Below are 15,323 nucleotides of genomic sequence, written 5' to 3'. Positions count from 1 at the left end.
TGTACCAATTGACCCAGTACCAATGGGATAATAGGAGTAAGAAGTTGGTTGGAAAGTGAAGAGCATCCTCAAGAAAGACAACATCGACAGCAAACATGAGACCAAAATTCAGAGAATAGGAGAATACTTAAACACACTTAATCAGAACCTCCTCCCACTCAGCAAGAGACTATGCTGATACAACGAGAGCATGCAGAGGAAAACAAACAACTGAATCTTCAATGAAAAGAAAAGAGACTTCTGCAGGAGTATTGGACAAGAGGGGAAAGAAGGTAGCAGACCACCCGATCAGAAGATGATTGAGGAGTTCTGGACAAAATATGGAGCAGTGAAGTAAGATATAAGAGCTGAGTCCCCCTGGATAGAACTGGAATGGAAGAAAACAAAGGCTATTCAAGAGATGGCAGAATGCATTCATGAGGAAGAAATACAACAGGTGATCAGAAAGTCCCACAACTGGAAAACCCCAGAATAGATAACATCCACAACTACTGGAACAAGAGGAACACTTGCACATACAAGCACCTAGCAGTTCATGCAGATGATAAGTCACCACTTGAAAAGCTAGAACCTCATGGCCGAGTAGTATAAGGGATGCAAAGAGCAATTAACCACTGATTCCATAGTTATAGATCAAGCCTCCAAGAAGTGATGCAACCTGCACACAGCCTACATCAACTACGAAATGGCCTTTGACTCTTTGCCTCGCAATTGGCTAGCAGAGACACCAAAGATTTACAAAATTAGCCTGATAGTGATTCACTTCCTAGAAGCATCCATGATGAAATGGTGTACCACCATCAAGGTTGAGAACATTACAACCAAACGAATCCCCATCGGGAGAGGAATCTTTCTGGGGGATGCTCTGAGCCCACTGTGGTTTTGTTAGCACTCAACCCACTATCCACCATGCTCAACAACAGCAAGTATGGATATAATTTCAAAGAAGGTATGAGAAACCTGTACACTCTCTTCCACTTGATATACATGAATGACATCATGCTCTATGCGACAACTGAGAAGCAACGCCAACAGCTACTCTGGTTCACTAAACAATTCAATAATGACATCATGATGGAATTTGGGCTAGACCCTTGGATTGCATCAGGGAAAATAAGTCTACTGAAGCTGCCAGCTGCAGACAGGTAAAGGAATGAGATTGAAGCATGGTACGGTGGGGAGAGATCTACAAATACATGGGAATGATACAGCACTTAGAGCACAAGGAGATTAAGGCCTGTCTGAATGAAAAATACCATCAGATACTCAGAAGCCTACTTAAAGAAAGGCTGAATGGAGGGAACACAGTTAAAGCCATAAACACCTATACAGTCCTAGTGCTAATGTACTTTTTTGGGATCACAGAATGGACTAATTAATACCAAGCTGGAGGAGATCATGAAAAAGACAAGAAAGTGAACACCAACAGCTGGTCTTCCATGGAGACTGACCATAGCTCAGAAAGGAGGAAGGGGCTTGATAGGCTTCATCAAGAAACAGAAGAAAGCAATTGAGAAACTGAAGGATCACTTCCAGAAAGATACAATGCTCCTATTCCAGACCATAAGAAAGATAGACAAGTAGCATACCCCAAGACCCTCTCCCACACAGACAGAGGAAATGAAGATGGAAAGATCAGCAAAGAAGGCACTCCATGACAGACACTACACTGACTTCCACAAAAAATGCATATATAAAATGGCTTCAAATGCATGGGCAGGACACTGTTCTCTGAAACTGAAGGAGTCATGCTAGCCATCCAAGACCAAGTAATCAACACCAGGAACTATAGAAACTACACCACTGAGGAACAACCCAAAATGATAGATGACACATGTTAATGATCCACCTGACCCCGGAAACGATCCAGCACATCACTGCAGGATGCAGGGTGGTCACCCAGATGGAGCACACTCATCAACATGACCAGGTCGCCAGGATAATACATCAAGGAAATACCAGTTGATCAAATAAAATGTATCGTATTACAAGTGCAAACCTGAGGTTGTACTTGAGCCACTCCGATCCACAAGTTGTACTGGAACCGAGTCATAATAACAAACAAGATGATCTGCACAACAGACCGGGCATAACCCTTGTCTACGAGAAGGAAAAAGAAGGAAAAGGCTACCTATCTTATTGATATTGCAGTGCCCAGTACGGGTAATGTTCAGAAAGCCTATGAGGAAAAGATCAGGAAGTTCATAAAACAGGAGGTCAGAGAGATGTGGCCTATGGTACAATCAGTGACCATTCTGATCACCATGTCATCCACCGGCATAAACTCAAAGCCCCTACCTAAGAGCCTAGCAGCAATACTGCCAGAGGAACACCTACAAGGAACAACAGAAAGTTGCAATCCTGAACATGTATCATAGTTGCAGAGTTCCTTTACCAATAGTAATAATAACAACCACCCTACACACTTAGCACCAGTACAAACTGTCATGTTACTCCTGGGATTTTCATTTTATTCTATTAGGTTATTGTGCTTCCCTTTAATATATACTGATTAATATATTGCTATATTGGTTTCCGTTTTTTTTTTTTTGTTTTGTTTTTTGTTTTTTTTATTACGCATTTAATTTCTCGGTACAAAAATTAAAAATAACTTGAATAAGTCTACATAAAAGGAGAAGCAAGTTGGTTAAGCTTAAAAAATTCAGTTTAAACCTTTATGCTTGAAATATTTTGTAAGATGTATGATGTCTGATAAATATAAAGTCATTTTGCATGTAAACTTTTTGTCAGCATCTGATTACTAGTTTGCATTGATAATGCAGTGATATCATTATTGAAATGTTCATGGATATAATTATAATAAGCAAGTAATATTCAATCATTTCTTGAAGCTGTACCTTGAAGAAGTTATCACATGAAAGGGTAATAACTCAGCCTTATTAACAGTATCAGTTTTAAATATGTAAAATAATATGCCTAGCAAAAGTACAAGCTCTTTCATTAGCATAATTTTTAATTTTATTTGTAGAGATTTACAGATAACCCTTGCACAGCCTGTATCATTAAATATTTATGACACACAGTTTTATGCTAGACAAGATGGCAGTTTAGATTTTGAAAGGTAAGAATTAATTTTTTTTTCTAACTTTTAACATCTATATGAGAAAATAAATTTCATTTTAATTATTTGAAAAGAAATTCCTTATCATGGTTTTCACATCTATTTGGATATTCATTTTATGTAAATAAAATATCAATTTTATTCTCTAAACATTGTGTTATTTTATTGTGTATATACACTAATTGATCACCTACCTAATACCATGTTGGGCCACCATTTGCACAGATAACAATAACTATTTGCTTAGGCATTGACTCCATTAGATGTCTGAAGATATCTACACACATTCTTCTTGCAAGGCTTTCTACAGCAGTAGTAGTAATAGAGGCATGTGATTCAAGAAAGCAAGCATATGAACTTATGTAGCATCAGCCAAAAAAAAAAAAAAAAAACAATTTCACACAACCATTCCCTCTGAAAGTTTGTCCAGTTCCTCCTTGAATTTATTTAAGCTATCAACTTCCACAACGACAGATAGAAATTTGTTCCAGCAATTAAGCACCTGCTGGCTAAAAGCAAATTTCCACACATCTATTCTACAATTGTTTTTCCTCAATTTGAATTTATGCCCCCCTAGGTTTGTAATCTGAGCAAGAGGAAGAATCCCATCAGAAATCAGAATTCAGCATGCTAAACCCATTCAAGGCCTTATACACCCTCAGATCACCTCACAGGTGCCTAGTCTCTAGCCACTGCAATTTGCAGAACTTAAGTCTTTCTTGGTAAGAGGACCCCATCGTTCCCCTCACCAATCTTGTTGCCCTTCTCTGTACACACTCGAGCAACTCTACATCCTTCCTAAAATGAGGCCTCTAGATCTGAATGCAGTACTCAAGGCGAGGCCTGACCATTGCCTTATACAAAAGGGATAATCACCTCCTTTTTCCTGCTACCAAAATTCCTGTATATCATTGATAATACACCATGACCTGTCTGGCATCCTGTCTGCATTGCTCAGAAAACTTCTTATCTGACTGCACAATCGCTCCCAGGTCTGTTTCATTTTCTATCACCCTAAGTGTAATACCACACAGTTGGTATGTTTCTCTGGGGTTACTTCTACCCATATGCAGTATTTTGCATTTTTCAATGTTAAACTTCAGTTGCCACTTCTCAGTCCATCTACCCAAATTTTCTAGATCCTGTTGCAGTAGCACACTGACATTACTGTCATTAATAACCCTACCAACCTTTGTATCATCTGCACACTTCGACACTAAGCCTGATATACCTTCATCTATATATTATTGAAGCCCATGCCCACCAAATACGGAGGATGCGGAAAGGTCAGGCAGTAACCATCGCATATCCCCAGAACAATATGGCCTTAGTTGCTAATGCTCCTAAAAACCAAAATAACAACAACAACATATATTATTGATAAATATACAAAACAACAGTGGGCTCAACACCAAACCCTGTGAGACTTCACTAATAACATTAGTCCATGAAGAGCAGTGTCCAACAACATGGCATGTTTATTATCTTGGAAGATCTCATTTCTGTCCAGGCAAATATGCAACATGGCAGGGTGCAGATTGCTTGTAAGAGCTGCTGATTGACCTGTGAAATGTTGGTCCATATGCACAATGGGTCCAATTTCTTTCCAGCAAAGCATACCCCGTATTAATCAACCACTGCCATCTGCCTGGATAGTGGGAATGCACAATGGGTTCATGGACTCATTAGTTGCTTGCACCCACACGCTAAGGCATCTGTCAGAGTGTTGCACCAGGTATTTGGACTCATCTGACAGCTCACCACGAACATCCACCTTGCATAATCCTTTACAGTTCTGTCAGTGGGAGGTAGTTTGACCCATTTTTTGTATTCCTTAATTATAGTGGGCCATGAGCAACTGACAAGAGGTACCATTTTGAATGTGGAAGCACCCAACGCCATGAGCTTCCACAATCGTGCCCTTTTAAAACCCCATGATATCTTTACTACATGCCATAACTGCTATATTATCACTTCCACTTGCAAGACCAGTTGCAAATTACCACTGCTCTAGTGTACAAAGCTGTTCAGCTTTTTATACTGTGAATTCTGTAATTTTGCCATTGTTTCTTTCAAGAAAATTTACTACAGATATAACAGAAAACATTTGAAAATATCAGTACTGTTTCTGCAACTTTTTGCTATAGTCATGAATAAAAAATACTGAAAATATATGTCAATATATATGCAAGAACAAATACCATACCGAAATTGAACAATCCATGCAGTCTGTCAGCCACTTATATACATAGCAGTATATTTCTCATGAATTCTATAATGATTCAAAGCATTGCTTCACTGTCTGAGAGTCTCAGCCAATGACATTCCCGAGTTCATGCTGCACCTCCATACTCTCCCTCCACTGCCACCACCACTTATAATTTGCAGCGAGAAAGCCAAGGTGGTGTTTTCAAAGTGCAATGAAATGTGATACAACTTCAATGACAGTGACTCGTGACATTTTGTGAAAACATGTAGATGATTGATGAAAAGTTAATACCATTTTCAAAATTTCCATGCAGGAATTGCTGTAAAACCCATAAAATATTTAAGACAATTAAAACCATTACAGCCCTATGTTATTATTAGAAAAATAATAACTTTGAATGGATATGAATAAATACTTATGCTTGATGCTATTTATCCTGACCTCATCTCCAAGTGCCAAGTGTTTTTTAATGATCAGGCAGTTCCTCTGTGATTAAAGGCAATTTCTTCAATGAGCAGAATACTATATATTATTAAATTTTAAAGCAAATTCTCTAATGTATGTTTTGGTTTCTGTTTCCAAAAGAAACAGAAACTAGAACACTATGAAAGAGCAATGCAATGTCAATGATAATATTGAGTTAGCATTAGTAAAGGCATACAATGCAAGAAAGCAAGCTTATGCAGCATCAGCCATAAAATAAACCCTTCTCATTTCACCCATCCACTCGCTGGCTAATGGCAAACTTCTGCACATCCTACAACTGTCTTTCCTCAATTTGAATTTATGCCCTCTCAGGTGATTATTCTGAGCAAAAGGAAGAAGCCCATCAGCATTGAGCATGTTCAAACCATTCAAAGCCTTATACACCTCAATCAGATCACCTCACAGGTGCCTAGTCTCTAGACACTGTAATTTGAAAAACTTAAGCCTTTCTTCATAAGATCAATCCTCTGTTCCATTCACTAATCTTGTTACTCTTCTCTGTACTCATTCCAGCAGCTATACATCCTTCTTAAAATGAAGCCTCCAGACCTGTATATAGCACTCAAGGTGTGGCCTGACTATTGTCTTATACAAGGGGATAATCACCTCCTTATCCCTGCTAGAAAAATTCCTGTATATCATTGACAAGACACCATGAGCTACTCTTGCAGACTGTCTAACTGCTCAGAAAACTTCATATCTGACTGCACAATTACCTCCAGGTCCCTACCACTGTCAGTGTAGTACCACACAGTTGATACGTTACTCTGGAGTTACTGCTTCCCATATGCAGTACTTTATATTTGCCAATGTTAAACTTCAGTTGCCACCTCTCAGCCCATCTGCTCAACTTTTCTAGATCCTGTTGCAGTAGCATATTGTCTTTAGTTTCATTAACAACCCTGCCGACCTTTGTATCATCTGCAAACTTAGACATTAAGTTGATGGTGATAAATGATGTTAAATTTATGATGACAAAAGTTGATGATAATGTTAAGAATGATTATAGGAATAAATGATTAAATCTTAAAATTATTTTACAACAAGTTTTGTGTGAGATATCAGTGAAAAATGTTTACATTGTCGAAAATTAATATTGGCTGTGATCCCCATATGTTTGAATGCAAGGTCTGACTTAATGTGCATTAAGTCATAAGAGGTATTGAGCATCATTATGCAATATTTCATTCCAGGGCTGTTCCACTTGAGCTCTCAGTTGATGGATTGAAAGTGCAGGTATCAAATTTGTGGTCTGGCACATTTCATTTTTGTATAGACCACAATTGGAAGGTATGGCTTCTTGGTACTGCTCAAAGATCTTCGTGTTAAACTATACAGTTACCCATGAGTCTTTTTGTTTATCACCTACCTTAAGTTTGGTGCTACCTAAATGATATATTATTTCATAATTACTGTCCAAATGCAGGGGCACCTCCATAGCCAGGTGGGAAGGAGCAGCAGTGCGTAGCACACGCTTCTTAATTAGACCGGGGTTTGAGCCCGTCACCACCAAATACATTTTGGTGGTGACGGGCTCAAACCACCAAATACATTTTGGTGGTGATGCGGAAAGGTCAGGGAATGACCACCGTATATTCCCGGAGCAATATGGCCTTAGTTGCTAATGCTCCTAAAAACCAAATAACAAACAAACAAATCCAAATGCAGTATTTTGCATTTATCGATCTTAATCCTTAGTTATCATATCTAGTTTATCTAGATATTTTTAATGTAGCATATCCTGATTGTTGTTATAAACTGCCCTGCCAACCAGCAATCATCAGCAAACTTAAACATTAAACTTGAAATTCCTACATGAATATTATTAATCAAGATTAAAAACACTAAGGAGCCCTGACACTAAGCCCTGTGGTACTCTACTGATTACATTAATCCGTGAAGAACAGTGACCATTTATAACCACAATTTGTCTCTTACTACTTAACCATGCTTTTATCCATTACAGTAACTTGTCCCATAATGGCACATTACTCCAGTTTGTACAATAGTCAACAGTCATTTGTGATACAGTATCAAAGGCTTTACTGAAACTTAAGTATTTTATGTAAGAGTTATTCCTTTGTATCCAGTTACTTTGTGATAACCTCATAGCAGCTAATTAGATTGATAAGCACTGCAGGATCATTTAGACAAGACTTCAGTTATAGCTCAGACACAGCATGGTTTTGTTAAGGGGAAGTCTTGCCTGACCAACTTGATTGGATACTATGATGCAGTCACAAAAGAACTGGATGCAGGGAATAACTTTGATATTATATACTTGGATCTTAGAAAGGCTTTTGATACTGTTGCACATGGAAGACTGCTACACAAATTGGAGCAGTGTGACATTGGAGGCAAATTGCTGCTATGGATAAAGGGGTGGTTGAGGGGGAGAAGACAGAGAGTGGTAATCAATGGACACTGCTCATCGTGGACTGATGTTATCAGTGGAGTCCCTCAGGGCTCAGTGTTGGGTCCATTATTGTTTTCTGTATTTATAAATGATATTGATGATGGTATATCGGGCTTAATGTCCAAGTTTGCAGACGATACAAAGGTTGGCAGGGTTGTCAAGGACACTACTGACACTATGCTGCTGCAACAGGATCTGGAAAGGTTGAGCAGATGAAGTTTAACATTGACAAATGTAAAGTACTACACATGGGAAACAGCAACCCCAGAGCAACGTATCAACTCTGTGGTACTACACTGACAGTGGTAGAGAATGAAAGGGACTTGGGGGTGGTTGTGCAGGCAAATATGAAGTTCTCTGAGCAGTGCAGACGGGCTGCAAGAGTAGCTCATGGAGTATTGTCAATGATATACAGGAATTTTTCCAGCAGGGATAAGGAGGTGATTATTCCATTGTATAAGGCGATTGTCAGGCCACGCCTAGAGTACTGTATACAGGTCTGGAGGCCTCATTGCAAGAAGGATGTAGAGCTGCTGGAACGAGTACAGAGAAGGGCAACAAGATTAGTGAATGGAACAAAGGGGTGCTCTTACGAAGAAAGGCTTAAGTTTTGCAAATTACAGTGTCTGGAGACTAGGCACCTGTGAGGTGATCTGATAGAGGTGTATAAAGCCTTGAATGGTTTAAGCATGCTCAATGCTGATGGGATTCTTCCTCTAGCTCAGAAAAATCACCTGAGAGGGCATAAATTCAAATTGAGGAAAGACAGATGTAGGATAGACGTGCGGAAATTTGCCTTTAGCCAGCGGGTGGTTGGTTGGTGGAACAGACTTCCATCCCTTGTGGTGGAGGTTGATAGCCTAAATAAGTTTAAGGCTCAGCTGGACAGGTATTTTGAACGAACAGAGGGGTGAAGTGGAAGTGGGTTTTTTTTTTTTTTTTTGGCTGATGCTGCATAAGCTTGCTTTCTTGCATCAAATGCCTATACTAATGCTAATGCTAAGGCATGATCTCCCTTTAGCAAATCATGGCTGTGATGGTCTTTTGGCTCCAATCTTATCTGGATTATCTTGCTTTATGTTTTTAATTATTGACTCTATTATTTTCATTGGCACAGAGTTCACACTTACAGGTCTATAGTAATCCACTGCATCCACTGAATTTAAAGATACTTTCCTCAGTATGGCTAAAGCTTTTCCTAACTGCTTTTGCTGCTTCTTTTAATAAAAGTGGATAGGATCCATCATCCCCAGTGCTTTGTTTACTTTTAGCTGCAGCAATTTCTTCTCCACCTTTTGTTAAACTGTTACAAGATCATTTAACTCCAAAATCATTATTAGATAATCATCTGCTAACCCCATCTCTAAAATTTATTACAGACTATTTTGTACTTACTGTAGGATTCTGTATCTCTGGATAATTTATGATCATCCCATGCATTTCTCTTCTCTGCTACTAAGCTCATCAGATTCTGACTCACATTGGCCTTGAACAATATCTCTTAAGTGTTATAAAATTCTTGACAGCTTCTATGATTACCCTGCTAAACACTTTCCATTTGGCATTTACATTGAAGGCACCTACTAACTAAATTTTTTGGACTGAACTAAAACCGATTGGTAACAAACATGTGAGATGGAAATGACACAAATGACATCACTTCTTAAATGACACTAATGATGCTAATTCAGTCACTAATGTTGATTCGGTAGAGTAAGTAGCGGGCGTGAGCATAAAACGTTACATCGTTCATATCTTTGGTTCTAGCTGTTCGATTTAAAAATTTAAACGGTTTTGATTTTTGTCAAAGATGTTTTCACATAAAATAAAATATATTTCGTGCATACAGGGTACACACGTGGCTTTTTATAACTACATCAGTTGATCCAATTGAAAATACTTTAAAAGATGTCTTATAATTGCTTCTGCAAAAACAATATCCCTCCTGTTACCCTTGACAGTATTTATCTCTTTGAATGAATCCACATCAATACACAGTGATCACTGCCACCTAATGGTTCTTTTAGTTTAAGATTCTTAACACATGGTGAATCACAGCTGATAACCAGATCAAGAATATTGCTTTCTCTTACTGTAACATCTTGGTGTAAAAGCAGTCATCTAGCAAATGAAGAAATGTTTTACAACTGAGTGAGCTTTCCCATGAGCACCAATCTTCCATGATATGGAATTTTGATTTGCTGACTGACTCTATTTGTCTGTTTAGTTGTTTATTATACTCATTGCAGTCATTTGGTCTGCAACATACCTCTACTCTCATTTTTGTTTTCCTAGTGTTTGTGTCACACTAAACTGACTCAACATTACACTGGCCACTGACATCAACACGGTGAGCTGCCTTAGATTCTGTGTGCTTCCTAACCAAAAGCATAACTCCCCCCCCCCACCATTCCTTCTGTACTCAATTATAATCATCATATTCAAATTCTGCAGTTTCAGTATCAGAGAGACATTATATCTGTTTCATCTAATAACATCTGCATATAATGACTTCACCCATAATTCACATTCATCAGGTTTATATGCTGTACTCCCGATATTACAACAACTTGCTTCTTAATGATATGCATAAAGTAATTTGCAAGAAAAGGCTCAGGTCACAGTCAAAAACAATCTCTATGTGCATGTGTAGAGAGAATCTTTATTGCAACATTTTATTGTAACTAGTTATAAGGTTAAGTATTGCAACTTTCCCTTCACAGCCAAAAGGCCAGGGGCTGTATGTACTGTACGTATGCATGTGGTCGTGCAGCAGAATATGTTTGAATTGTTTTTAATTCCCTAAAGAGAAGAAATGTATTCTGTTCAGTATACAAAAGCAGTGTATTCATTGTAGACTATGACTAAATGGCATTATTTTAAAGTTAATATATTGATCAATATCCATTAAACAAATAATGAATAATATGAAAAAATTATAATTTTTCACAACTGAATTTCAATAATAATATCCAATCATCTCTTTGTTAATTTTATATATTATACTTTACCAGCACCAGTTCTTGTTTCCAACTATTGGAGAATGATGTCATTATTGAGCCCAAGAGAGTTTTACAAATACTAGATCAAAAAAGATATCCCAATATGCAGAATTTGTTTCAGAATTACAGTATCATAGGAATAGAGGTATCTATTTTATTAACACTTTAAATGATGTAAAATATAATTTATTATATTTTAAACAGCATGTATCATATATATAAACTTAGTATTAGTAGTGGAAAATCATGCAAGAAAGCAGGCTTATACAGCATCAGCCAAAATAATTGTGGCTATTGCATTAATGTGCCATGAAAAAGTCAAATTGGTTGATAAATAATTACACTATGTATCATATATATATATATGGTAATTTATTCTGACAATAACAAACTCTAGAGAGCATTAATGGCGCCTCTGTAGCCAGGTGGGAAGGAGCAGCAGTGCATAACACACGCTTCTTGATTAGACCGGGGTTCGCGCCTGTCACCACCAAATACGGATGCGGAAAGGTCAGGGAATGACCACCGCATATCCCGGAGCAATATGAAAAAGACCTGGGTTATTGTGTAGTCAGACATGAAATCATCTGAACAATGCAGACATGCTGCCAGGATAGCTCATGGGATTTTGTCAATGATATACAGGAATTTTGCTAGCAGCGATAAGGAGGTGATTTTTCCTTTGTATAAGACAATGGTCAGACCACATCTTGAGTATTGCATACAGGTCTGGAGGACTCATTTTAGGAAGGATGTGCAGCTGCTGGAATGAATACAGAGAAGGGCATTGAGATTACAAAGAAAGACTTCAGTTCTGAAAATTGTAGCATCTTGAGACTAGTCACCTACGAGGTGATCTGATCGGGTGTTTAAAGCTTTGAATTGACTGAGAAAGCTCAATGCTGATTGGATTTTTCTCCTTGCTCAGACCACACACCTGAGGGGGCACAAATTCAAATTGAGGAAGGACAGTTGCAGAATATATGTGCAGATGTTTGTCTTTAGCCATCTGAAATGCCATTGATTGTTGGAACAAACTTCCACTGTTGTGGAAGTTGATAGCTTAAATAAATTCAAGGAAGAACTAGACAAACTATTGGAGTGAATGAATAGATGAAATGGGAGGTGTCTTTTTTTTTTTTTGGCTGGTGCTATATATGTTTGCTTTCTTGCATCATTTACAAATGCTAATGTTTAAGCTTTATTATTTGATAAGCAAATTGTGTAAACTTTCAAGTATTTGTATATTATCACTGAAATTAATAATACTTTTAATACTAATAAAAATAAGACAACAAAGGTAACTTGCAAGTTATTTCCATAGATAAATAAGATTCTCTATGATATGATCAGTGGACTGCATTCCACGAATTTTGGTCACCCCAGTAAATTTTTAGTGTATTTTAATGTTCATACTATTAACTTTATTCTTGTAAATTTAATTGTATAATGTGATAAGAGCCTAAATAATTTGTGCTATTATGGGAAAAAAATATTTGTGCACACCATGTTTTTTTCAGTAAAAGCAGCTTTTTCATAAAAGATAAGAAACATTTTTTTTTTCTTCACTTGTGAATGAATATTTTTAAAAAAGAAACTATGGCACCCTTGACAGTGTGTTAGAAAATGTTTTTATTTCAGTCAACACATGTACCTCATGAGAATTTCTCTGGAAATATATATATTTTTAATTAACATATAAGCATTGGTAAACATCAAACATTTCACTAGTATTTCTCTCTTGTTCTAATTCTCATAATAATTAGTAAATAATTAGTAGAATTATTAACTGAACAATAATCCTATAACCAAAAAAAATTACAAAAACAATTAGAATTAACTATAAGAACAATTCAGCAAAAATCTACACTTGCACTACAAACCATAAGGAAGCTGGTGCTCATGCAAGTCTTTGGGGGAAATAACATGATAAGTAAAGGTGCAAGCATAATATACATTATGTGGTTCTTATTTAATCTATATCAAGAATATAATTCACTTTGTGAATCCGTCATGCTGTAAGAGTGCTATGATCAGCACTGAAGTAAAATGATTGTGAAGCAATTAGTTACCTCAGTATTGTATAGTAAATCGCCGTTATTCGCGTGCAGGGGGGGGGGTGTTATGTTCCTGAGAAATGCCACGAATACTGAGTTATGGCACCCATAGTAATAAAAGGGTTCCATTCCAAAGTATGAAATATATAACAAAAACTAGTCTAAAATTTTGTCTGTATGTATTATATGTATTTACCTACATAATATGACTATGTGCGTAGACAAACATAGACAGTACATAGTGAAATACAAGCATAAGACATCGAAATGAAAATAAGAAACAATTTAATATTAAATGAAATATTTAATATTAAAAATTTTAAACTCTTTAAATTTAAAAATTTTATTAGAAATTTTAAACAAACCTTTCAAAAACATATCAAGAACATGGGTTGCTAGATGAAAAATAACTCGTAATCAAAGTTTGTTTCTTCATTTTTTTATTGAGCTTCTTTTTAATTTCCCCATAAGGCAAGAGTAATTGTTCTAGGTCTCGTTCAGTAAAACCTAGAACAAGGGTTCCTTTCCTTTAATGATTTGCTATTTAATTCTGGTCTAACAACGTTGAGATCTTCCTCCTCAGGATCATTTTGGTTTTCATTTGACCTTGTTACTAATTCATCCAACTCTTCTATTGTAAGTTCATCTGCATGACTCTCAATAAGTTCCTGAATGCCTGTTGCATCGATGTTTTCAAAGCCCCCGCCTTCTATTCCCTGTGCGATTTCTACAATATTGGCAACCAGTTATTATTATTATTAGTTATATGGTGCAAGGAAGCCTGAGGCTTATGCTGCACCAGCCAAAAAAAAATTCCCGAGTTACTTTAAGACAAAGACAGAGAGAGAGAGAGAGAGAGAGAGAGAGAGAGAGAGAGAGAGAGAGAGAGAGAGAGAGAGAGAGAGAGAGAGAAGTAGAAGGGAATCACCAAGAAAGAGAAGAACGATAATATCCAGCTCAGGACCCTGGGTGTGCCAAACCCATACTCACCAGATGTGAGCCCCTGGGGTTAATGATAGCTTTGTGCGAGAGGTGGAAAGTTACTTAGCTTCAAAATCAAAATCTTCAAAATTCATTGATATTAGGGATTGTTTTAGCAACAACCACTTCTGGCCACAATTTTCGGCAACACGCGTTAATTGTAGATGCACTTATCTCATCAACTGATGCCTTGATGTTGATCAGGAAATCTGTAATGTTATAATTTTTCCAACTTTGACTTACAGTTAAGTCTGACTCCCTTTCCATTTTTTTTCAATTAAGCCAGTAAAAGTTCTAACATAGTAGGACTTAAACGCAGAAATCACACCTTCGTCTAGTGGTTGTAAAAGTGATGTAGTATTGAGTGGCAAAAACACAATTTCAACGTTTGAGTGGTCAAATTCCAGACTGCTTGGACATCCTGGCGCGTTATCAATAAGAAGCAAAACTTTGAAAGGCAAAGATTTTGAAGCTAAGTAACTTTCCACCTCTCGCACAAAGCTATCATTAAACCACTCTTTAAAAACTGTAGTTGTTATCCAGGCTTTTTTATTTGATTTCCAATAAACTAGAGATGACCTTTATTCTTTTCGTTCAAAGCACGTGGATTCTGCGATTTATACACAAGCATCGGTTTGATCATGTGTCCACTAGCATTTTCACAAAACAAAAGAGTAAACCTATCTTTGGAAGCTTTGAATCCAGGAGCAGATTTTTCATTTTGTGTTAAGTATGTTCTGGCTGGCCTTCTCTTCCAAAGCAACCCAGTTTCGTCTGCATTGAACACCTGTTCGGGAACATATCCTTTGCCCATAATTAATTTTTTTAGTTCAGTCGGGAAGCTTTCTGCAGCCACGAAATCCGCTGATGCAGACTGGCCTACAAGTTTCATGTTATGAAGGCCATATCGATTTTTATATCTTTCAAACCACCCTTTGCTAGTTAAGTTATCTTTACCTTTGCTTATCCTGCCAGTGCTATCACCAGTTTTGCTAAAGTGTTGATAAAGGTGTTTTGCCTTTTCACGAATGATGAGTGAACTTAACGGGATTTTATTTTGAGTTTGGTCTGCTATCCACAGATTTAAAGC

General features: G+C 37.2%; 1 protein-coding gene across 6 annotated transcripts in view; it reads left to right on the top strand.

The window, feature by feature from the left end:
- The window catches only part of Cad74A (cadherin 74A), a 748,720-nt gene that overhangs the window by 664,912 nt on the left and 68,485 nt on the right, over window positions 1-15,323 (top strand). For all 6 annotated transcript variants that reach the window (XR_016546733.1, XM_090369392.1, XM_090369388.1 and 3 more), the window contains 2 exons: window positions 2,990-3,082; window positions 11,208-11,340. Coding sequence is in view for 5 of the 6 variants with exons in the window: in XM_090369392.1 (XP_090225518.1) it covers window positions 2,990-3,082; window positions 11,208-11,340 (226 nt within the window). In the remaining variant the exon portion in view is untranslated. The remainder of the gene's footprint in view (window positions 1-2,989; window positions 3,083-11,207; window positions 11,341-15,323) is intronic.

The sequence above is a fragment of the Mastigoproctus giganteus genome, chromosome 3 (genome assembly GCF_048544385.1).
Source record: "Mastigoproctus giganteus isolate SK-2022 chromosome 3, ASM4854438v1, whole genome shotgun sequence".
Taxonomy (NCBI): Eukaryota; Metazoa; Arthropoda; class Arachnida; order Uropygi; family Thelyphonidae; genus Mastigoproctus; species Mastigoproctus giganteus.
This window is presented reverse-complemented; position numbering and strand designations above follow the sequence as displayed.